Source organism: Typopeltis vanoorti, chromosome 11, assembly GCF_054136105.1.
Source record: "Typopeltis vanoorti isolate ZY-2024b chromosome 11, IOZ_Tvanoo_1.0, whole genome shotgun sequence".
Lineage (NCBI taxonomy): Eukaryota > Metazoa > Arthropoda > Arachnida > Uropygi > Thelyphonidae > Typopeltis > Typopeltis vanoorti.
This window is the reverse complement of record NC_143559.1, coordinates 25920975-25947421: the sequence shown is the minus strand read 5'-3', so window position 1 is coordinate 25947421 and position 26447 is coordinate 25920975. Positions and strand designations below refer to the sequence as shown.

At 35.9% G+C, this 26447-nt stretch overlaps 1 protein-coding gene across 7 annotated transcripts in view; it reads left to right on the top strand.

Annotated features, from left to right (window-relative positions):
* LOC150101392 (serine-arginine protein 55-like) overlaps nt 1-26447 on the top strand; it is a 247624-nt gene that overhangs the window by 24110 nt on the left and 197067 nt on the right. For all 7 annotated transcript variants that reach the window (XM_090400002.1, XM_090399999.1, XM_090400001.1 and 4 more), the window contains exon 2: nt 21614-21746. In XM_090400002.1, coding sequence (XP_090256128.1) covers nt 21624-21746 — 123 coding nt within the window. In that variant the 5' untranslated portion in view covers nt 21614-21623. The remainder of the gene's footprint in view (nt 1-21613; nt 21747-26447) is intronic.

Genomic DNA, 26447 nt, shown 5'->3' with positions numbered 1-26447 from the left:
AAAAACACAAGCAGTTAAAATAAAATAACATTACATTTAAATGTAGAGAAACAAAATCAAACTGGTTTGATTTTGTTTCTCTACCTTGTTGATCTTCCTGTTTTGGATAAATCTAAAACAGAAATGCCGGAATGCAGCTATCCGTCATAATACAAAATTAGTCTATAACACAATAAAAGAACTTTTAAAAACATACAACCTTTATCTAAAAATGAAAGATAAGAGGCAGTCTCACTGGTGAAGTTAAAAAAATTTCTGAAATAGGGATTTTAAGCAAATTTTTGTTTAAGTGAGGAGATTCTCAAAATATTAAAGATGGAAATACTGCAGTTAGACAGATCAAAACTGATAGAGCTCACTAGAGATGACATTTATTTATTCTTATGGTAAAAAGAATACAAAGTCAGCTATATGTCAATGTCTAGTCCAGAAAGTCCATCCAGGATCTCATCCATAACCTCATGGATGGCTTTGGAGGTTACCATGAAATTGGCGCCTTGGACAGTCGTTCACAATATGAGTGATCGTCTGGGCTATGGGGGAACAGTCACAATAAGGGTGATCTGACAGCTTCCATTTGTGTAGTAGATATCCACATCTGCCCAGGTTAGTTCTGATCCTGTTGGCAGATGACCAAATCTTCCTAGGAAGGGCAAAACCAAATGTCAGTGGTAAGGCAGCTGAAGAGAGTTCGTCCATGGACCTGAAAAGGTTTCTTGATTTAGGCGAAGACTAGGTGGATTTTTGATCTTCCTGATGAACCCGCTCCTACTTCTGTTGCAGAGGTAGGAGCGGGTTGCTCATTACTTTATTAAATTCTTTAATCGAGGCTTGTCTTCTCCATAAAACAACTGTTCACTTAGACCTATTGTGGATTTTATAAGCAGTCCCAGTTATAAAATTTCAAGATTTTTGTCTAACCTTCTCCGTCTCTCATAGCCACTCATCAATTAAAAATTCCACAGAATTTCACACAAAAATAAGACATTCAACTGTCAGAAACAGACATGCTAATAAGCGTTGACATTGTCTCTCTCTTCACTAATATTCCTTACAAGGAGATAATAGAATTATTAACTCAAAAATTTCCATCTGATATTGTGGAACTATTCAAATTTGCTATAACATCTGGATACTTCACATGGAAAGACAACATTTATAAAGAAGAGGAAGGAACAGCAATGGACTCCCTTATCATCAAACTTAGTCAACCTTTTGAGATAATTTCTGCCCTTGAACCAAAACCAAAAATATGGTTTTGATATGTTGATATCTTTGCAGTCTGGAGTCACTCTAAATAAGAACTATACTCGTTTCTAGATAAGATCAACAACTGTCATCCTTGCATCAAATTCACACTAGAAAATGAATCATCACAAGGTATCTTCTTTCTTGATATACACATCCAACGAAAACAAGATGGTTCCGTCTCCACGTCTATCGAAAACCAACTTTTTCAGGACGTTACATCCACAGCTCATCTGCTCATCATCCATCTCAAAAATATGGCATCATAAAATCTCTGGTATCCAGAGCACACAAATTTTGTTCCTCTGAAGAGTCTTTAAAACAAACATTGGAAGTGATTAAAAATACAGCCTTATTAAATGGTACAACCCAAAAACAACTAAAAAAAAATCATCAGCCACTTCCCTACACATCAATCCAGACAAGAAGAAGCCTATGATTTTTTTTTAGTTGTTTTTGGGTATTCAATAAGGCTGTATCTTTAACTACTTCCCTACACATCAATCCAGACAAGAAGAAGCCTATAGAACTGCTATACCATGTATATCAAAGGCATCTCTGAACGTCTGTCAAAAATCATGAAGAAATACGAACTCACTGCTACCTATCAACCAGATTCACAATTTGCTACCTTCTTCAAAAGAAAACTTTCACCCATGGTACTACCTGGCGTATACAAAGTACCATGTTCTTGTAAGATATCATAATATGGACAAACAGGAAGATCTATAAGTAAACGATCTATAAGCATCTCTGAACACCAAGACCACATCCGTCTGATCAAACTGCACAAATCTGGCCTCTCTCAACATGGAGTTGAAAACCCTAACCATAGGATCCAGTGAAAAAACACCAAGCTGCTACATAGATCCTTATATAAACATGAGCATTTATATAAAGAAAGTGCTGAAGTCTTACATCATAGACCCAATCTTAACCGTAATGACGGTCTCGCTATCCCAAAGGTCCGAGAAATTATTATCCTCAATTGTATAAAATAAATTTATCATGCATATTTTAATTTACAGTCAAATATTTTAGTCCTCAAACACTCTACTGTATGCATAGAGGGATTCCATTGTAAGCATGTGCACTAACTGTTCCTTTGAATGTTTCCTAGTATTGTTTCTAATAACTGTACTGATGATGTCTTAAGATACTTAAGACGAAATATCTACATATTATTAAAATTTAATTACTGTTGTATATGTGTGAATTTTTAGTTAGACATATTGAATATTTTACCAGAGGAAGAGATAGATGCTAGCCATCCATACTTCCCAAACACAATTGAAAAATATAAACCTGACAAAGATGCACCCTCAACCTCCCAAAAACTAGACAAGTCTATCAAGCCAAAACAATAGGAAAATTTTTACAATGGAACTGTTGTGGGTTTTGCCATAATATTGATGATATCAAGATTTTGTTGCAGAAACACAAACTTTTCTGGTTCTTTCTACAGGAAACATACTTAAGACGTAATGAGGGCCTTACCTTAAGGCAGGCGTTCTCAACCCTATGCCAGTGGGCACCATGTCGCCCGTTGACCAATTTGTGTATGCGCCCGCCGCTGTTCAGCCGTGTGTCGTATAATTTGAAATAATCACGTGAACATCATGCAACAATTCATGGCATGCTATATGACGCATGTGTTAATGACACATAACGAGTATTAAACACATACAATGTAAAGTAGATACACATTCGAAGTTGTTCATTATCTGTTGCTAGTTATATGCGCATAATTATAACGGTGTCTTGTACTTAAATTTTTGAAATATTTTGATTTTTAATCCTAAAATGAGTGAATCAAGTAAAAGACAACGAACCTATAATTTTAACACCGACTGGGAGGAAATATATTGTTTCGTTAATTTTAAAGATAATTGTGTTTGTTTGTTGTGCAATTCCAAAAAAACATAATGTTGAATGGCACTTCCAGACAATGAATGAATGACACTTTTAATACGAATTATCCACTTAAATCTGAAATAAGAATGAAAAAAATAAAATCTAACTAAAATCGAACCTGTCTGCCCAACAGTCAGTTTTCACTAGACCTGTGGTAACATCTAAAAATGCCACCATTGCTTCTTTAAAAATTTCTTACATGTTCGCAAAGAAGAAAAAACCGTTCCAAGATGGTGAGTTGTTAAAAGGAGCATTTTTTACTGGTGCCGATTGTTTATTTGAGGGATTTTCTAACAAATGTAAGATTATGTCAGCAATATGAGATTTACAATTGTCAAATAACACCGTCACAAGAAGAAGAAGAATACGTGTAATTTCAATGGACATGCAAACTCAGTTAAAAAGTGACTTGGAAATATGTAACTGGTTCTCTTTACAATTTGACGAGTCAACAGATGTATCAGACACAACACAGTTAGCAGTTATGGTGAGAATGGTATTTAATAACTTCACTGTAAAAAAAGATATACTGAAAATATTACTCATGAAAGGACGAACAGCGGGTGAATATATTTATAATACATTCAGAATATATGCCAAGTCAATAGATATGCCTTTGCACAAGCTGTCTGCGATAACTACTGATGGGGCGCCAGCAATGGTTGGCAATTTCAATGGATTTATTGCACTCTGCAAGAAAGATCATTCATTTAGATCAGTTAGATGAGGGAAAGGCATATACTGCAATTTTCTTAGACTTAGCGAAGGCATTTGACAGGGTGCCACATGATAAGCTGATATTTAAGTTGCAGCACATGGGTCTGGATGTCAGATTGGTCAACTGGATTCAGGATTGGCTGTCTGATAGGTATCAGAGAGTTGTGTATGGTGGAGCAGTTTCAAGGAGGCAGAGGGTTACAAGTGGGGTCCCACAGGGCTCAGTACTAGGACCTATATTGTTTAACCTTTATATCAATGACATTACCAGTGGATTGCAAGGAGATAATCAGTTGTTTGCAGATGATGCGAAGCTGGGAAGGATTATTAGTAATAGTGCAGATGTGGTAGCCCTGCAAGAGGATTTGAATAAGCTAGATAAATGGGCAAATGAATGGGGGTATCAGTTTAATGCAGCAAAATGTAGGGTCTTGAGGTTTGGGAAACATCGATGGGATGCTGCATACTCTATGGGAGGAGTTATACTGGAGGAAGTAGGGGAGACGGAGGATCTGGAGTTGATGATTGGTGGGGGCCTGAGGTTTAGGGAACATATTGCAGAGGTGGTGAGGGTGGCACGGAGGATTGCTGCAATAATGAGAAGGACACTGACCTGCAGAGATGAAGGGATTGTTATTCCGTTGTATAAGACTCTGATCAGACCACACTTGGACTATTGTTCTCAGATTTGGTCCCCAGGATTTGAAGGGGATAAATTAACTGTGGAGGGAGTACAAGGGCAGATAACAAAGATGGTTTCAGGACTGCACAATGTTAGTAATGAGGATCGACTGAGGGAATGTGGACTGCAGAGTTTGGTGGATAGAAGAAGGAGAATTGATATGATTGAGACTTTTAAACTGTTGAAAGGTGGTTACAGGGTTGACACTGGGGAGTTCTTTTGCTTGGTTGAGTGGCGGGAAGGAGTGATGACAAGAGGCCATCCCTGGAGGTTGCGAAGGGAAGCCATGAGCAAGAGGGTGGGGAGTGGTTTCTTTGGATGGAGGGTGGTTGGACTATTGAATGCATTGCCTGATGGAGTGGTGAGAGCAAGAAAGGTCAATGAGTTTAAGGAGTGGTATGATAGACTTTGTGTTTCTTAGGGGGGAGGGACCTCCCCTCGATGAGTCTTGACAGACTTTATGTTCTTAGGAAGGACCTCTCACGATGAGTCTTTTGACTCCATGGAGGCCTGAATAATAATAATAATTTCCAAACTTTATGTCTTACCACTGTATTATCCACCAGGAAGCTTTGTGCAGTAATTTACTGCCCTTTGGACATGTTATGAAAGTTGTTACAAAAATAATCAACTCCATTCGCACAGCCCCTTTGCAGCACCGACTTTTCAAGACTCTATTGCAAGACATTGAAAATAAAGAACCTGATCTCATCCTGCATACTGAAGTACGTTGGCTCGGTAAAGTCCTTACAAGATTTTTAAGCTTAATTGAAGAAATAAAAAAATATCTTCACATCAAAAATGAAAATTTTGATGAACTAAATGACTTTTGTTAGCTGATGAATTAATGTTTTCTCACAGACATCATGGAAAAATTGAATTCTTTAAATTTGGAGTTACAAGGAAAAGATAGACATGTCGCTAAAATGATAGGCTCTGTAAACTCATTTAAAGCAAAACTGGATTTGTGGATATCACATCTGCAGATAGGAACTCCCGTTCATTTCTGAAATATGAAAAAAATGGTAGGCGATAGTGAATTTAACTTGTCACCATTTGTTAAACATCTTCAAGTGCTTAAAGAACAGTTTGAAAAGAGATTTCAGGAATTTACTATCATCAAGCCAATGATCTCCTTTTTTATCAATCCTTTTACTTGCCAAGTAAATATAATGGAAATAGCTGCATGCATTGCAAAGCTTGTTCAAGTAAATGCTGAAGAACTGGAGCTAGAAATTTTGGATCTTCAGAATGACATTACGCTAAAATCCCATATAACAGATGAAAATTTCTGGAATCTAGTGGATAGAAAAAAGTTTCCATTCTTAAAAAGAGCAGCATACAAGATAAAATCATTTTTCGGTTCCACATACCTTTGCGAATCATTGTTTTCAACCATGAATATCATAAAATCAAAATATAGATCACAACTCACTGATGAGCTTCTTGATGATTGTTTAAGAACTGGAATATCATCATATTCTCCTAATTATGAAGCACTAGCAAATGAAATGCAATGCCAATGATCACACTAACTTCCATATATATATATTTAAATTTTTATATAATGTAAACTTTGTATGTATTCATTTAGCAAAAGAATTCAAAAAATTTGCTTGAAAAAATCGATGGTGCCCGTCGCCCTACTGGTATTTTAGAATATGCTCTAGGAAACAAAAAGGTTGGGAACCCCTGCCTTAAGGTATTTCACTGTTGTAGGCAAGGTCAGAAGTAGAGGTGGTCCTGCTTATGGATGAGTAGCTATCTTAGTGGGCAATCATACTCCTTTCTATCATGTCTAACTTATGCTTGTGTTATGTTTTAACAATATTTGCTTATCCATGGGATTTCTTATTACAGTATGTTCAATTTATTTTCCACTGAGTGCTGAGTTAAATTGAAATCGATCTTGATAACCTTATCTTGCAACTGCCTGAACCCATACTTCTGATGGGCGACTTTAATGGTCACAATACACTGTGGGTTAATGCCAACACAAATTGACAAGGTTAAATCATTGAAAGAATTCTTGACAATAACGACCTCTCTATTTTGATTAATAGACTCGATACTTTCTTCCATATGCCTACCTGCTCATATTCTGCAATTGATCTTACCATACCATCTGCTCCCCTTCCATTCTTCTACTTCTCACATGGGACATCAAAGAGAACACATGGAAGCGATCACTTTCCTGTTCTTTGCACAATGTCTTCACAGGAACCATGTTTACCTACAGTGATGCCTTGAAAATGGACCAGACTGACTGGAACACTTTTTCTCATCTTGCAAAATTTAATGCTGATACTGTCATTTGAACACCTATCAACGAAGCATTAAAGTATATATAACAGAGTACATTGTTCAGGCAGCAACAGCATCCATCCCGAGAACATCATCTCGATTTCCATTCTTCCAAATCCTTGGCAGAACCCAGAATGCCAGACAGCCAAAAAAAGATCGACACAGAGCATAGGATATGTTTTGTAGATACCCCCACCACATCAAATTTAATAGCTATTAAGCATGCTTGGACCAAAGCATGTTATGCAAGAAGATTGTCAGAGTTAAAAATAATCATGGATCCAATTTATGTCATCAGTTAATCAAATGACAAGTTCAAAACTTGTATGGGATAAAATCCAGAAAATGAAAGGTAGATATAGAACTCACCATTTGTCTATTTTAGACCATAATCAAAGTGTTATTGTTGATCCCAAAGTTATTGCAGATACTTTGGAAGAAAATTTCACCAGAATCTCAGCAACAGCTTCATATCCTCTTGAATTTTTAATGCTAAAAGAGCAGCAAGAGAAACAAAGGCTAAATTTTTCTACCAATGGGCTTGAGCCATACAATCAACCATTTGTTAAGGAGGAACTAAAAAGAGCTCTTTTCCTGTCTCACCCTAGTGCAGTAGGGCCTGATTGACATCCATTATGAAATGATAAAGCATATACCATCATCTTCTATTGATCTCCTTCTCTTAATATACAATAGAATGCTTGCAGAGGAAGAGTTTCTGGATTCTTGGCATAAGTCAGTTGTCATTGTTATCCCCAAACCAGGAAAGGATCAAACACAAGCAAATAATTATCGACCTATTGCTCTGACCAGCTGTTTTTGTGAGGTATTAGAGAAAATGGTTAATGCCAGACTTCTCTGGTATTTAGAAAGCAACAATCTTCTCTCTAATACACGATGTGGCTTCCATAGATATCATTCAACTTTAGATTTGGTTCATTTAGAAACTTGTATAAGAGAAGTATTTCTGAAACAAGAAAATCTGGTTTCAGTTTTCTTTGACATGGATAAAGCTTATGACAGCCTGGAGATTGGCATATTAAAAACTTTCTGTCCAGGCAAACTTTCCAAATCAAAGTGGGAAGTATGCCATCTTGGCCATATCATCAAGAACAGGATGTTCTCCAAGGCTTTGTTTTAAGCAGGGCTGTGGAGTCGGTACATTAAACTTTCGACTCAGATCCTGACTCCGACTCCAATTTTTCTAGCCATTTAAGCCTAAAAAGGCTGGTTGTGAAGAAAAGGATACAGGTACACTATTCTTCACTGCCATTTCAATTATGTGATTTTTAAACTTTTCTGGCATCATTGTTAACTTTGTCAGATGTAAAGAATCTTGGTAGTGGTGTTTGACCTCCAGTAGATTTCTGATTTTTCTTTAGTCCTGATGTAGAGGAAATGTTTTTATTGCTGTCTTTCTCATTTACTGCTTCTAACACTTTAGGATAAAAACTCTAAGTATCTTTTTAAATTTTGATGCTTTTGATGCATTTTTATCTGAACCACAAAAACTACTAATTTTTGCATCACAAGCTTTTTCACAATCAACATCTTTTTTCTAATACATTGACACACATTATATTTTCCATCTGTTATCGTAAAGTGTTCAAAAACAGCAGACTCTGTTGACACTTTTTTTGCTATTGTGAATTTTTTTCATGGCAAGCTGCTTTCACTAATATAATATATAAATTATCATAAAATGATTTATTTTGAAATTGCAAAGAACTTGAAATTAAAATATAACCTGAAAAAAATAATCAATCAAATTATCTGTGAAATAGGAAATTTTAACATATTATTTATATTACAATTTAAATTCATCAGGAGTCGGAGTTGGTACATTTTTACTGACTCCAGTAAACAAGAATTGCTTCCGGCTCTAACCCCACAACTCTGGTTTTAAGTGCGACATTTTTTGCTATCCGAATTCACTCAATCACTGAACAGCTTCCTCCCACTGTAGACAATGCTCTATATGTTGATGACTTCATAATTTAAAAGGTTGAAAGACAACTTCAAGCGATCATGTTTCTCTGTGGGCTCTTAGTAACGGATTTGGGTTTTCAGAAAAAAAAGTGTTTGTGTACACTTCTGTCGAAAGCACATCTAGATCCTGAATTAAGAATGGAACGAACTGTTATTCCAGTTAGCTACAGAATCCAAGTTCTTGGAACTCATCTTTGACATAAATCTTACATTCCTTGTACACATTTGTCAACTATGAGAAAAGTGCATGAAAGCATTGAATCTCCTTCGCCCTCTATCCTCTACTGAGTAGAGTGCCAATCGATCTTCATTGCTTTGTCTCTGTCATACACACGTTCGAAGCTGGATTATGGGTCCCAAGTCCATGGTACTGTAAGGCAGAATAACCTGTGATGGTTGGATCCCATCCATCAATCAGGGTATACGGATAGCTACTGGTGCCTTTTGTACATACCCCACTCAAAGTCTTTATGTTTAAGCAAATGAACTGGCTCTATTACTTAGCCAAAACTGTTATCTTTTAATTATTCCCTACAGATAAAATCTCTTCCAGCTCATCTTACATGGACTAGTCTCTTTTCCTCTGCGTTGGTAAGCTTAGTATCACACACACGTCAAACTGTCATACATCCTTTTGGTATGTGTGTAAGAGACTATGCAAGCTGTTGGCATGAATATTGACAACATTGCCTAAACCAAACATAACAGCATCCCTCCATGGCAGGGATGCACTCCATTCTGCAACTTCTCAGTTTGTCAGCTACAGAAGTCTCATACTCCATCATCTGTCTACTTGCAATTGTTTAATGCACACGGCAGCCCATCTATACTTATGGCTCAAGAACTGACTTGCGTTGACTATGCTAGTGTGTTTCCTGACATTATTATCTACAATCAGATCCCACCTGATTGCAGTAATTATACAGCAGAGTACATGCTATTCAGCTTGCACCTGTGCATATAAAAGAAAACTTCTGCCAAAAGTGTGTAATTTATACAGATTCGTTGAGTTCTTTACCGGCTATTTCCTCTCCTATGTATAATCTACAACCAGTGTTGTATGAGGTGTTACACCTGTTGTGCAAAATAAAAACCCTTAATTTTGATGTTCAGTTGTTCTGGATTTCCAGCCATATTGGAATTAAGGGAAATGAGACTGCAGCTGTCATATCAGCTCATACTTTCTCCACGTACTGTTTGACAGTGCCATATAACCACAGACAGTATATAAGGTCAAAGCTTGTTGCTCAATGGCAGTCATCATGGCAGGAAGCATTGACAAACAAATTATATGACATTAAGCCTGAAATTAAAATTGTGCTGATTTCTTCAATAATTTTGGATTTTGCGCACGATAAACTTATATAGGCTTAAGTTTAAAGCCTTGCCTCCTAATAAAAGCGTGAAAATAAAAATAAAAGATGCTCTTTAGATACTTTGTATCCTGGTTGAGATGTTTTAGTTTTAGCTAGGAAAGTTTTTGTTTGACATACGCTTCCAAACGAAAGCAGTTTCGTCAATGTTCAATATTTGATGATCATCGTAATCACCCTCCTGAATTATCCTTTGCAATTCTTCATGAGATTTGGCCACAGAATCTTTATCTGAACTAGCAGATTCCCAGTTATTCTTACGTTATGCAGTCCAGCTCAATTTTAAAACAGTCAAACCATCCTAAACTTGCAGTAAAGCTTTCACATTCCTCTTGAAATTTGGTCTCTTTCAATGAGGTAAAAATCTTAAGAGCTTTTGCCTGAATATTCCCTGTACTAAGAGGTTCTTTTTTGGTTATAATCCTCAATCCAGTGTTATAGAAGATGCTCCATCTCGATCACGTAATAGCTTCTATTTCGAGTGATCTGCATGCTTAAAGAACCATTAGCAACTTTTCCTTGTTGTTTGTATTCTTTGCACTTATTTAATATAGTCCGAACTGTAGATTCACTGCATCCGAGGTCTCGCACAATCACTGTTATTACTAGTGCCACTCTCATGGCTCTTAATGACTTCCAGCTTTTCCACTCGCTGCAGATTGGCGACAAAATATTTTGCGTAACGTAAAATTTTGCTTAACGTAAAAAATCACGTTAACTGATTAATTAACTTGCTTAAAGCAGGAAATAGTATTATTTCACTCAATTGCGCTAACTGATTATTGCTCATATCGAATTCGCTTTAAACGAGGTTTTCCTGTACTCTCCAACTGTTACCTAAATGTGTTTACCTCCATATCTAAATCTTGTGATGTATTACTTAGATAATTGAGAATTGTTTTTCATTGTATACAAATATAAGCTTCATTCTATCACTAATTCCATCATACTTTCTAAAGGTTTTTTCTCATTTACTTTTTTTTTTTTCATCTCACCTAAACTCAAAACATCTAATTTAATCATAACATCCACTAACTCCTTATCTTTATTTGTAAGCATCATTATGGCCATGTGCCTATTCTCACTTTCTTTTCCATTTGAGGTTGCTTATCATTTATATCCATCCAGCTTTGATTTCTTTGTTTCTTTTTAGCTAAATAAAGTCACAACCTGCGTGCTGGTCCTGTAGCAGCTTTGTTAGTTAAGAACATTCAATGTCTCTAATGTGCAGTGATATTCTTGGACTTGGTGAAGGCATTTGTTAATCATCAAATGATAGATTGATGAAGAAGCTACAGAAGATGGGAATGGATAATAGATTGATTCCAGATTGGCTCTCTGAATGATGATAGCAAGTTGTGTATGATGGGCAGTGTGCCATCTCTGATCTGTGTGTTCAGGGTTGTGTTGTATCCCTGCCATTTAACATATTTCTTAATGATATTTTATGTGAATTAAGTGAGAATCATCAGCTGTTTGCTGATGACACAAAGTTGGAGAGAATTATAAGGAGTGTCACTGATATTCCCTTCAGGAAATTATGAATAGACTTTTAGCTTGGGTAGATGAGTGGGGATGTACATTTTAATAATTGCAAGATATTGCACTTTGAAATGTAGAGATATAAATCTCTACATTTCACCTTGAACCTTAAACTCTTTAAGGTTTAATATGGTAAATATGTTTTGTGATGTGTAAATATGTGGGTATCCAAGAATGGCTCTGTTGATTCCAAGGAGGTTTGTGTGACGATGATATTTATATAATTTTTTTTTGGTGATTCCTTTAGACAAGGCATTTGATTGCTTTGATTTGTGGAAGTTATCTTTCATGTACCCTTCACCTTCCCATGACTTTTTTTTATTTACATGTGTTGACCCAGCTTATCTTTTCAACATATTTTCTGTATTTTCTAAGAGTATGTTCTGATAGCCAAAAACTTTTTATATAGTTTATTCTCTAGGTGAATTTGTTTAACTTCTGGTCTGCGCAGAAAGATTAGAACTCGGCCATGTAGTTATTGTTTTTTTTATCTTTGCAGAAGCTTCACCCTATGCTTCTGAATAGTTATGTTTTTGTGCTGTGTCTTAAGGTTATGGTTTTTGCTTTCAAACTCCTTTACTTTTCCCATTTTCTGATCAAAAATATCCCAATACCCACTCATCCCTCAACAGCCTTCAGTCTTCTCAAAAGATTTTGGTGCATTGCTATGGTAATTTCCTTTCATTCTTCCAGAAGAGCATTAGTGAGATCGGTCACTGGTGTTGGACAGTTTGCCCTGGCTTGTAAGTGATGTTTAATTCATCCTGCAAGTGTTTGATCATATTGAGATCAGGACTCTGTGCCAGCTAGTCAAGTTCAACATCCTTATCATCAAATCGTTCTTGCCCATACTTTGCTTTGTAGACAGGAGCATTGTTGTGCTGATACAAGAAAGGGGCTTCATCAAATCGTTGTCATTAAGTTGGAAGTTCAGAATTGTCTAGAATGTTGTTATAGGCTGCTGTATAAAAATAATCTGTCACTGGCAGATTATTTGAATACATATGGGGCTCACTAAAGACCATGATGCCTCCTCCACCAAACTTCACAGTTGGCACAACACATTTAGGTAGGTAGTGTTTTGGCATTCACCAAACCAACGCTTGTCCATTAGACTGCCAGAAGCTGAAGCCACGATTTACACTCGAGAATGTGTTTTCACTTATCCATAGTTCAATGGTGGCAAGCTTTACACCACTACACCTGACACTTGGTGTTGTCCTTGCTAATGTTGAAACCCATGTTCTTTAGCTCCCAATGAACAGTTGCATTGTTTGCATTTTGCAGAGCCATTTCAGAACTCAGTAACAATTGTTTCAACCAAGGATAGACTTCCCCCCTCCCCACACTTCAATATGTGGTGGTCATCCGTAGTAGTAGTGGATATGGCTGTTTACATAGCTATATCTGTTACTATAACTATTTTGATGGTTGCTGATCTACCTGTCTGCTCGAAGTAATCAGCAATCATCTATTTAGAAGAATACAAATCATATATCTATGGTCAATCTGGCCTTGCACACCATGTTTTGGATACAACCCACAGAATCTTCTGGGAAAAAAACCATGCTCCACCATACTAAATTCATAAAAGAAAGAGTGTTTTTAGAATCTGCGTCACTCAGAAATCAACTGAATTTAAATAAATATGGTTGCATAAAACTTCTGAAAATTTGGGAAACATTAATTATCAGAGATCCCACTTTACACCGTAAGCCACCTACAAACTCCCATAGAGGGCACACACCTAGATAGGACTTTAGAATCACCCACATGTTTCACTTAGTATTGTGTTGTATTTGAGTATGTGTTACAAAAGTTATTTGTAATCCCTGAAGATGTCTCAGTGACAGATGAAATATTGGAAGCATTAATATTAGTTTTAATCCTTTACTAGCACTGTAAATATTCCATTAAACCTCCATTATGATATTCAGTTTTTAATTGTACAAAGAGGGTAGCTGATGAAAAAGTTTGGTATTTGGAGACCTAAACAAGAGTAGAAAATCAATTGCAGACATAGAAATGTTTAGGAACATTTACACTTATGCCTCTGCCCTATTTAACGTTAGCCTTTAATTGGAAACATAGGTTTGTATAAGTCTCGTCCAATTTCCTATACTGAAATTTGCCTACATCACCTCTACTTTAAATTGATTTCTCATTCAAAAAGTTTTTTATCTTGTTTAATGTTGAATGCTATAACTGCTCCCTCCTTACCCTGATTCTTCATTCTTTTCTGTTGATACTTCAACAGAAAAGTATGGCTAGCAGTTCAATTAAGGCTCTAGTAGCTAACTTTTTTTTTTTTTTTTTTTTTCCACTGTTTATTCTGGTTCCTTGATGAAAACATCAGGTGCCATGTCTAATTGGGGCGTGATATCTGCTCTTATAATGTATAATACCTGATTTTTATGATGTCTATACAGTGTCGGCCAGTGTAGAATACGCGTTGGTTGTCTGAATCTCAAATTCCCAAATCCATTTGTTTTGTATCCAAATGTATACCTGGTAATGGGATGCCTCACAGGATGGTGATAATTAGAAACTGTTTGCTCTCAGTATTCCTTAGATTATTTAATTATCTAGGATGGCTATGCCACTTGCAAAGTTCCATTTTGAATGTAATGGACTACTGTAATTTGTTTCATTTTCAAACATTCATCCTTTTCTAATATGTACCTTCAAGGCATGTACAGGATACTCTGATAGTAATTCAGAATTTTCTGTTATTACTAGCTTCCTATCAATAGGTGGATAAAACACTCAATGTTAGGATAAAAACCTGACATTAAGTGAGTGTATCACTTTAGATTAACTCTTCGTACATATTCTTAAATGTTAATTATATAACATTCCTTTTGGATATCTTCTTTCTTAATGATGCTCCTGACTAGCTTCGTATACAGTTTTATTTCCATCCCAACTTTCTGATTCAGTACAATATTTAAAACATTGTCTTGTATTCTTCTAGAGTCTTCGGCTAATTTCTGTCTTATTTCATCTAAATCGATTTAACTGGCTTACCTCTGCGTCAGCCTTGTTCATTGTGTTATCTATTTCTATATTTAATTTGCCATTGGTATTAAAATTTATGCCTAACAGTTGAAATGTTAATTTGTTCTGTGAGTTCTTTGAGTATGCAGATGTTTTCCATATTCCTGCCTATTTATACAGTTTCTTTTTTTATAGCTGATTTTAACACAAATTTATTACATCAGTTATTAGTTAGTCTGGATTTAGCCGAGTAAAGCATATTCAGCATAGAGTAAAGAGAGTTTAACATTTCCAGTTTTAACATGAGGTTTAATACTATTTTCCATCACAAAGTTATCCATATAATTGATGAATAACAGTACGGATAACTTAATGATGGAAAGTTAAAACCGATGTTAAAACTGGAAATGTTAAATTCGGCTCTTATGAGAGCGTATGTGTCCTTTCCTAATCTACTCCTGACTTTACACCCAACTATCTTTCTATATATCTTCTAACTGCTGAGCAGTTTTATATATAAGATCTGTGTGTAATCTGTATAATGTCCCATCTCTGCCAAAATAATATATGGTGTATCTTGATATTATTGTATGCCTTTTCCAGATCTACAAAACTTAAAATACTGATCCTTGTTATATATGTATTTGTTACCTATTTGCCTTAGTGCAGTAATCTGGTACCGACTACCCTGTTTGGCCAGCTTGTTCTTCTGTAATTTTTTTTTACCTCCTCAGATGCTTTCACAAATCTTATTATTATTATCCAGGCCTCCATGGAGTCAAAAGACTCATTGTGGGAGGTAATTTTTAGGAAACACAAAGTTTATATACCGCTCCTTGAACCCATTGACCTTTCCTGCTCTGACCACTATCTCAGGCAATGCATTCCACAGTTCAACCACCGTCTGTGCAAAGAAACCACTCCTCACCCTCTTACTAAAGGAGGCTGTGAGTAACACAGCCTCCTTTTGTAACTTCCAGGGATGGCCCCTTGTCATCACTTCTTCCTGCTATTCAACTAAGCGAAAGGAACTCCCCAATGTCTACCCTGTAACTGCCTCTCAATGGTTTAAAAGTCTCGATCATATCACCTCTCCTTCTTCTATCCACCAAACTCTGCAGTCCACATTCTTTCAGTCGAGCCTCATAACTGAGCCTCGACTGAGAGATTGACTTTCTATCAATCATCATCCACATTCTCTCAGTCGAGCCTCATAACTGACATTGTACAGTCCTGAAACCATCTTTGTTATTTGCCTCTGTACCCTTTCCACAGTTAATTTATCCCCTTCAAATCCTGGGGAACAAACCTGAGAACAATAGTCTAAGTGTGGTCTGATCAGGGTCTTATTCAACGGAATGATAACTCTTTTATCTCTGCAGGTCAGCGTCCTTCTCAGTATTGCAGTAATCCTCTGGGTTATCTTCACCACCTTTGCAATATGCTCCCTGAATTTCAGTTTTCTATCAATCATCATCCCCAGATCTCTTGTTTCCCCTACTTCCTCCAGTATAGCTCCTGCAATCACATATGCATCCTCCCATTGATGGTTCCCAAACTTCAAGACTTTACATTTTGCTGCATTAAACCGATACCCCCATTCATTTGCCCTTCTGTCTAGTTTATTCAAATCCTCTTGCAGGGCTGCTACATCTGCACAATTACTGATAACCCTTCCCAGCTTCACATCATCTGCAAACAACAGAATATCCCCTTGTAATCCATTGACAATGTCATTGATATATAAAGGTTGAACAATACAAGTCCTAGTACTGAGCCCTGTGGAACACTACTTGTAACCTTCTGCCTCCTTGCTATTGCTCCACCATACACAACTCTCTGATGCCTATCAGACAGCCAATCCTATTATCTGAAACACTCGGAGAAATTCTTCTGCAATTCTCACGTTTTATTTCCTCTCTCTCTCTCTCTCTTCAATAGCCAGTTACTATGAGAAAACTATTCCAGTCATTCAAAATTCAGCCTTCTGAATTCTATCATGTAGCAACTGTTAAACTTCTATATTTCCATATTTGAACTGTTGCTTTTGAATATCATCTACTCCATTTGACTTTCCACATTATTATTGATTTCCTTTAACAGCTTTTCTATCTGTGATGTTGAGATGTGCTCATGCCGTTGTTTCTTCTGGTTCTTTTCTATAACTGTTCTGTCATTTCCTTCATGTGTCATCTCCTATCCAGGAGGTTGGCTACCATGATGTGACTCATAGTTGACTACGGGTGTAACATGTGGTGAAGACTATCTCTTCCACATATTGTTGTAAGTATTCATGGCTGTAAATCTGTGTGTGTGTTCATGGGGCCAGCTTGCTTTTCTGGGGGATGAAAAACCTGAGTTTCCTGGCAAAAAAACACCCATGTATGAAGCTGGCTAACTTACCTTTAATTGAAAGAGTCCAGATAAAGGTCCCTTATTCATGGACAGGAATTGAACCCAGGACGAGAATCTTTCCAACCAAAGGGCTTTGTCTATACTGACTAAGCTACAGAGGTTCTGTCATTGCTTATCTCAATTAACAATCTTTTAACAAAGTAATTGATTTAGGTATTCACAGTATCCTTATCTTCAGTTGTTATTTTCCCTTTATTGCCAGCCTGGTTGGCCGAGAGGTTAGTGTATCTGCTGTCCAGCCAAGAGGCTGCGAGTTCAAATCCCACTTAAGCATGGATGTTTGTGATTGTCTTCCACCTTCATACAAGTGAATAAATACTCTCCCAAGATGGACTGGTTCACCATGGGAGCAGTAGACCCAATTCTCCTGCAGTGGGAGATACCTTGATCCTGTATTGGGGGAAAAGATAGGCTGATCATCATCATTCTATTTAGTACTGTTTCTTCCATTTTTAACCTTAATCAATACTTTTCAGAAGATAGAATGAAAAGCTTAGGCACTGGTAATTATTTGTAGTATGCTTCATGGTATAAACACCACCAGAGTAAGAAAATAAATAAATGTATTGTTAAGTTGCTAATATTTCAAACCAGTAGCTTCAGAGAGATGCTCATTACAGAACACCAAACTCTCAACCAGGTAGTTGAGTGTTTGGTGTAACTTCAAATTGCAACTTGAAAAAGAAATTAATATCCTATCATGGTGTCTTTTCAAACTGAATTAAAAAAAAAAGTTGGACTAGATGTTGTCTTAAAATGACTGTCCCATATATTTGAGTAAATTGATCCAGCTGCACTTATTGAGTTAATAAAGTGCTTCACAGCCAGTGTTGATTCTAAATATAGTCTCTCTGACTTGCAACACTTCTGGGAAGGACAGTAGTCTTTCATTTAAGTTTATGTCACAGGGTCTGCTAGTCTGCACTTCCCATAAACTTATTATGGTTCAAGGCAGATGTTGACATATCTACTGGCATGTCCAAAGTATACTGAGTTGTAGGAACAAGGAACCGTATACATTGTTGTAAGTGGATGAATCTTATCATTAGGAGTACAGATGATGGATGCTACTTGGACATGTGGTTTAAAAGTGACTATATAAAAGATTATATATGAACAAGGTATCTTATCAGATGTTCCCTAGACCTAACTGAATTCTGTGGCAAGGACTGTTTCATTAAAACAAATAGCTCTGGCTCTGTTTGTGTTTTTAGAATGCTGTTTAACTGTTATAAATTCATTTCTTGTGCTGTATTTTATTTAATTAAATGTTCAACATGAGAGTTTTCACCCACACCTAAGTCTAAAATACACAGCAATCCTTAAATCTCTTTCAGCATCTTTTATATGTATAAATAAATATGTATGTGCGTGTGTTTCTACACACACACACGCACGCACACACATACACACACGAGGGTGGTCTGCAAAGTTCTCGGCCTAACAATGAAAAAACGAATTTATAATTTCAAAATTATTTTTATTTTTCAACATAATCTCCCTTAAGACTAATACATTTATTCCAGTGATGCACCATCACCATTAGCCCGTCCCTGTAGTAGTTCTCAGTAAGATCTGCAAAATACCCTTCTACAGCTGCAATCACCTCTTGATTTGAAGAAAAACGCTGACCAGCAAGAAAGAGTTTTAGTTGTGGGAAGAGATAGAAGTCAGAGGGAGCCAAATCTGGGAAATAGGGAGGTGGTTCCAACAATTCATAGTGCAGATCCCTTAATTTTCCCATCGCCAAACATGATATTTTTCTTCTGCATATTTTTCTTCTTTTTCTTTAGTCTGATTAAAAGATTGGAATAATATTTACCGGTTATGGTTTTACCCTTTTCAAGATAATTAATAAACAAATGCCTTTAGCATCCCAAAACACTGATGCCATGACCTTTCCTGCACGGAACTGACTTTGTCTTCTTTGGCGCTGAATAACCGGCTTCTGTCCACTGTTTTAACTGCTGTTTGGATTCTGGTGTGTAATGGTGAATCCAAGTCTCATCCATAGTAATAAATCGATGCACAAAATCAGTTTTATTCTTGTTAAAACTCCAATCACTGTTCAGAGATTTTCATGCGAGTTTGTTTTTGATCTGTGAGCAAGCACGGCACCCATCTTGCGCAAAGCTTTTTCATTTGCAATTCTTCATGCAAATATATCCCACATTCTTTTAAAATGCCTATAGTCTCAGTCTCAGATAAGCCAATGCAAGAAGGTTTGGAGGGGGCCTACTATTCTTACCTAGGAAGTAACAAATGCCATTAGGAAACTGAAACCAGAAAAAGGTCCAGGAATGGATTGAATTATGGCAGAATATCTAAAGGCTTTAGATGATAAGGCTATAAGATCACTGACTGACATATGTAACATAATATACAAAACTGGACACCTGCCAAAAGATTTTAAGCACTCAAACCAATACCTAAAAAATCGAAGACAATCAAATGTGAAGAATACAGAACAATCAGTCAGATAGCAAAAGTTATGTTATATATCATCTTAGAAAGAAATAAACATAAAATCAAAACGGAAATTAATGAAACATAATCTGGTTTCCAGGAAAATAAAGGAACTAGAGAAGGACTCTTCAACATTAGAACTATTATAGAAAGATTCTGGAGAAACAGAAAGAAGTCTACATATGTTTTATTGACTACACAAAGGCCTTTGGCAATATACAACATGAACAACTAATCAAATGCATCAGAAATTTAGGAGTAGATGGTAAAGAGACCAGATTACTGATAAATCTATATTGGGAGCAAATGGCCTCAATAAAAATATCAGGAGGCATCTTGGAGGAATTCCCAGTGAAGAAGGGTGTGAGACAAGGCTGTGTTCTTTCTCCTATATTGTTTAACCTCTATACTGAACATATATATTCTAGCAATTAGAAGAATTTAAAGGAGTCAGCATAGAATAGGAATATAAACAACTTATGATATGCAGATGATACAGTACAGCTAGCTGAAAATAAAAAAGATCTTCAAAGCCTACTAGAAGAGATGCTGAAGCTAAGTGAAAAATATGGACTTAATTTCAACTTCAAAAAAACCAAAACCATGCTGGTAACAAGAGAAAAAGGGAAAATACCCGATATAAATATTAAGATCAGAGGAAATGCTTTAGATCAAGTAGAGAGTTATATATATTTGGGTCAACTAATTACAGAGAATGGAAAGTGTGATAAGGAAATATTAAGAAGAATAGAAATTGTTAAATCAACCTTCATTAGCATGAAAAACATTCTGACCTCAAGGGAAATTCACACAAAAACAAGAATTAGGCTATCCAAATGCTACATATGCTATATGGAGCAGAAACCTGGACAACATCAAAATATTGTGAAAATAAACTAAAAGTCTGAGATGTGGATCCTTAGAAGAATTCTTAGAGTCCCATCCCATGGATTGCCAAAAAAAACTAATTTAGAAATATTAGAGATGATTGGAGAAGATAAGAATCTGTTGGAAACCACCTACCTTGGTCACATACTAAGGCATGAATCCCTACAAAAAACACTTTTACAAGGAATGATACAAGAAAAAAGAAGAGGAGGAAGACAAAGAGCAGATTGGAAATATTAAGGACTGGACCTTTTTGTCCTATGAAGAATGCAAAAGAGAAGCACAAAACCATACATGGTGGAGGCTGATGGTAGTCAACCTCCTAGAAGGAGATGACATCTGACAAGACATGGTCTCAGCAATTTCATGCACTTTGATTCGCCAGTCAACCAATACCATATCGTGTATTTGATCAATGATTTCTGGTGCTGTCACACTTCTTGAGCATCCTTCACATGGATCATCTTCAAGGCTGGTACAGCCATGTTTAAACTCGGCAGCCCATTTCTTAATTGTTGAAAACGAAGGAGAAGAGTGCCCATAAACTTTTATGAAATTTGAATGAATTTCTTTTGGCGTTAAACCTTCTTTTACAAAGAATTTTTTAACTGTATGATACTCAATTTTATCCATTTCAAGGGATACAGACAACACTTTTGCTTCAGACAGCTATATAAATGCCGATAGTGTTGCCATCTATGGGCGAGGCTGAGAACCTTTCAGACCACCCTTGTATATATGGTGGATAAAAGGATCCCTAACAATTAAACCTCAGTATACAAGGTCATACTAGCATCCATCAAACTCTTTTTTCATATTAATTCTCTGGCTCTCATTTAGCTTTCATGAATTCAGTTAAATGTTATTGTGGTTTGAAATTCACTTTTCTTTCAGGATAATATTAAAATCATTGAGCCACTGAATTTTGAACTTCAAAAATGAGTTGATAAAATTTTTAATTTATAACTTGTTTTTTTTTTAGTTATTTTAATATACTCTAAAGGTATTAAAGTTATTTTAATATACTCTAAAGTTTTTAGTTATTTTAATATATGCTATTATGTATTATCTTGTTTAGTTCATTTATAATGGGAACAAGAGTTTATGTTGGCCGATTGAACTTTGATGTGAGGGAAAGAGATCTTGAAAGATTTTTCAAAGGATATGGAAAAATAAGAGACATATTAATTAAGAATGGATTTGGTTTTGTGGTATGTGAATCTTAAAATTTTGTGTAGTTTGATTCTTGTTTTCATCATTTCTATTGTAAGTGTTGAAACTGTATGTTATAAGTAGCTTGAGGTCAAGGATGCCATTCCATTTCTTTCCAGGTATAAACCATTCTGTATATCATATTTATCAGTCAGAAGCAAGTAGTAGGATGGTTTATCCTTATAGAGATAAACCATCCAATTTTTGTACTATTTCAGGGCATTTGATTTTGTAAACTCACCGTATTTTATGTTGATTATTTTATTCACATGTGCAGTGTGTTTGTGCATTTCAACAATTATTTATCTTTCATCATGCTTTTATGACATTAATTACATAGCGCATAATAAATAAGATTTTATTAACTGACTAATATTTTGCTGGCTTTTTAACCTGCATCTTCAATACATAACTGCTTGTAATGATATACAAATGAAGGTGTATATTAGAAAGAGCTTAAAATTTAAGTAAGCAAAATTTTTGAAATTTAAATATCCAGCAGTACCACTGTTGGTTGTCTTACATGGCATGGTTTAATATATGAAAATTGTTTCATATATAAAACCATTTTCATATTATATCTCCTTCAATTCTCACTGCTGACTTAATAACTTAATATTCCGTACTTTCGGACTAACATGCGTCCAACTTTCGCTATCATTCTTCTCACTTTTACTGTCATTCATCTTTCTTTGTTTCAGTACTCTTCATCTTTCTTTGTTTCAGTTTAATACGAGTCTTGCACTTGGTCAAGTTCCTAAAGAGTGGAAGGAGGGCAAGATTGTGCCACTTCATAAAGGAGGTGATCGAACTCAAGCATCAAACTATAGGCCTATCTGTGTGTCAGGTGTTGTGGTTAAGTTGTTGGAGAAGCTTGTGAGAACTAGGATCCAGAGTTGGGTTGACAACAATGGTATAATCTTTGATGGACAGCATGGATTTGCTAAAGGGAGGTCATGTTTTAGTAATCTACTTACTTATTACAATAAAGTGACTGCTTCCTTGGACAGAGGAGAAGGATACACAGTAATATACTTGGATTTCGCAAAGGCTTTTGATAGAGTACCTCATGATAAGTTGACAGTCAAACTAGAGCAGATGGGGTTGGATATTAGATTAGTGCATTGGATTGGAGACTGGCTATCTGATAGGTATCAACAAGTTGTGTATGGGGGTGCATATCCAGGAAAAGGAAAGTCACTAGTGGAATACCTCAGGGGTCTGTTTTAGGGCCATTACTATTTAACTTATATATTAATGATATTGGTGAAGATTTGGATGGAGATATTCAGTTGTTTGCAGATGATGCAAAGTTGGGACGAACCATAAAGAGTAGTGAAGATGTTGTGGCCTTGCAAGAAGACTTGAATAAATTGAGTGATTGGGCAAGCAAATGGGGATGTGAGTTCAATGTTGCAAAATGTAAAGTTTTAAAATTTGGAAAACAAAGATGGGATGCAGAATTTATGCTTGGTGAGAATATATTGTTGGAAGTAGAGGAAATAAGAGATCTGGGGGTGATAGTGGATAAGGATCTAAAATTTAGGGGACACATCGCCAAAATTGTGAAGACAACACAAAGACTTCTGGGAATGATGCGGAGGACACTGACATGTAGAAGTAGGGAGATACTTGTTCCAATGTATAAGGCTTTGATTAGGCCACACTTGGACTATTGTGCCCAGATTTGGTCACCGGGTTTTCAGAAGGATGAAGAGATGTTGGAAAGGGTCCAAAGGCGACTGACTAAGGTAGTTTCTGACCTCTGGAATGTTGAGTATGAGGAAAGATTGAAAAGATGTAATTTGCAGAGTCTCGTGGAGAGAAGGAAGAGGGGAGATATGATAGAGACCTACAAGTTGGTATGGGGTTTTATAGGATCAATGGTGGAGAAGTTCTACAGAGAATAGTGGGAGATCAGGGGAGAACCAGAGGTCATCCCTGGAAACTGTATAAGGAGGGTGTGAGTAAGGGAGTGAGAGGCAGGTTTTTTTCGTGCAGAGTTGTGAGTGATTGGAATGCCTTGCCTGAGAGCGTGGTGTCTGCAAGTAGTTTGAATGTGTTTAAGACACGGTATGATGAGATGTGTGTGTAAGATAAAAGGACCTCCTAGATGAGTCTTTGACTCCATGAGGTCTTGTTTAATAATAATAATAATAATAATAATATTGACTTTATTACTCTGTTTAATGTTTCATTTATCCATTATAATTCTTCTTTTGGCTGCTTGTCATATGTATTGGTCTAAGCCAGTACAGAATACAACTTCATTGGCTTCTGTCAGTTATCTGCATTTCTTAACCTTTTCACTGCTGAGAAATTACAGACCAGCCAACCTCTTCTTGCTAACTTATTTGATTTTATAATTGAAAAAAAAAAAAAAAACATTCAACCTTTAGGCATTTGTTTTCAGTTCGAGGTTAACCAAAATTGTGACAAGTAAATTATATTTTGTTGAAAATCTTGCTTAGTATTTTCATGCAATACTGAACATTCTGTATCATCCTTTCAAAATTTAGCCATTGTATGATATTTTCAAAACAGGAATATATATGCACTTGAAGCATTGCCATTTCAACACATTTGCCACATTTGTCATGCATATCTTCTCTTTCACCCAACCCCATTTCCTCATCTTAAAAGAGGTGTTTGAACACACACGACACTAAAAAAATACCAGTATTTTTTTTTTTTTTTTTTTTAAGTGCAAGTAAATTGTGGTTGGGAAGTATATTGCTTTAAGGGGTTGATCACTAGGAAATGCACATCCCATTTTAGTGGTTGCTCTCAGTGTATGGAAGTTTTGAAATTTTTCTCTTATGAGATTCGATTGTAAATCTGAAAATATGTTTTCCTTGTTTTTACCTTATAAAGCATCTGAGAATTTAGGACTGTTATGTAAGGAGCTGAAAATGAAACTTTTACTTTTTTTTGTACCATTTCAAGGCCTTATGAAAACATTCAACAGAACTACTTATGTCTGGCCCGTCAACTGCTTGTGCTATTGTATTCTACTACACAATAGATTTTAATTATTGGCTAATTGATCTGTCTCTCTTTTCTGATAATTCAGGAAATTTTCATGTTATTTATGATCAGCATAGACATACTTTTTGCTATCTTGGTAAGACACTGATCATGTAACACAGCCAGGAGATTTCATTGGCTACTTATATGCAAAAATATAAATATTTTCCTGTAGATAGCCAATGAATACAGAGAAGTGCTTAAGTTTAACTGAATTACATTCATAATAGATATATTCTCATAGACAGGCTTATACGTTGGTTATGCATTATTAAATCACTTAAGGAATTGAACAACGTAGATACGAATATAAATTAAATTGCACTTTAATAAATATTTCCGATATTTCACAAGTACAGCCATTCTGGTCTTGCAGACCATGCTCTGGATACATGCCACAGAATACGGTGGAAGAAAGCTACAGTAATACACCGTAGCAAATACAAATTCGAAAGACTATTTATGGAATCAGCCTCAGTCCTAAGAAACTCTCCAAACCTCAACAAATTTGGTTGTATGCGACTGCCCCAAATTTGGGAGGCTTACTTCAGCCCAATGGCCAAGAACACCTACTTAGCCCGCTAGAGGGCACCATCAGGACTTTTAGGAGAACAATAGCTTCATCTCTTCATTCTCGGTTACTGTGTTGTAGTGCCTATGTGCACGTGCCTTTTTTTGTAAGTTCCTTTTGAAGATGGCAACGTGACATTGCCGAAATATCGGAAATATTTATTAAAGTGTAATTTAATTTATATTCGTATCTACGTTGTTCAATTCCTTAAGTGATTTAATAATAGATATATGAATGCCCAAAAAAAATTCAAACTTCTTTGAAAATTGTTTTGGCAGAGATTTTTTAAATGCAAAAATTGTTTTGTTTTTTAAATTATTTTTTAAGTTTGGGGAATGTATTTAATGCTGTGGTGGATTACAGAAATTTTTTAGATGCAAAAACTCACTCAGCACTTGAGCTCTACAAGGATGCCCTATTTAAACTCCTCAAGATAACTCAAGCTTAGAGAATAAAAGCAATAAAAAGGTTAAAGGCTCTGTGGAGGTCTCCTCCAGTTATCTAGATTTGTTTCTTTAAACAGTCTTTAAGGGCTCATTAAACTCCACTTTATGCATTGTACCACCAACATGAATTGGTTAACCCTTACAAATTTTTAGTAACAAGATACTATTCCCAGTGTCATTTGAACCATTGAAGATAGCTAAAAGTGGCTTGATTAATTCAATGAACATTTGCTTTCTGCTGAAAGAAATGTCATTATTTTCTTCATCCCCTATTAGTTGGCAATTGATTTCAATTGATATCAACAAGTTCTTAGTCTTAACTGGCCTATGGGTGTGGTGATGGACACTTGCTGAAGTTCTCAAAATGATGGTATCCCAGATTTTTGGAAATGTAATGCAGCCAAATTTATTTAAGTTTAGGGAATGTAGCGCTGTGTTGGATTCCAGAAATAGCCATTCTGATTTAAATCTATGAAACTTAATGCAAATATTTAAATCCTGATTATATTCTTATGATTTCTAAACTGCTTGTCTTAAATGAAACCTGATTCTAACAACCTCTAAATGCAAATCCTTAAATCCATGTTATATTATCATGATTTCTTAACCATTCGGCCCGAACCCTGCTTGTTCTTCTCTGTGTATTCCTTTCACAA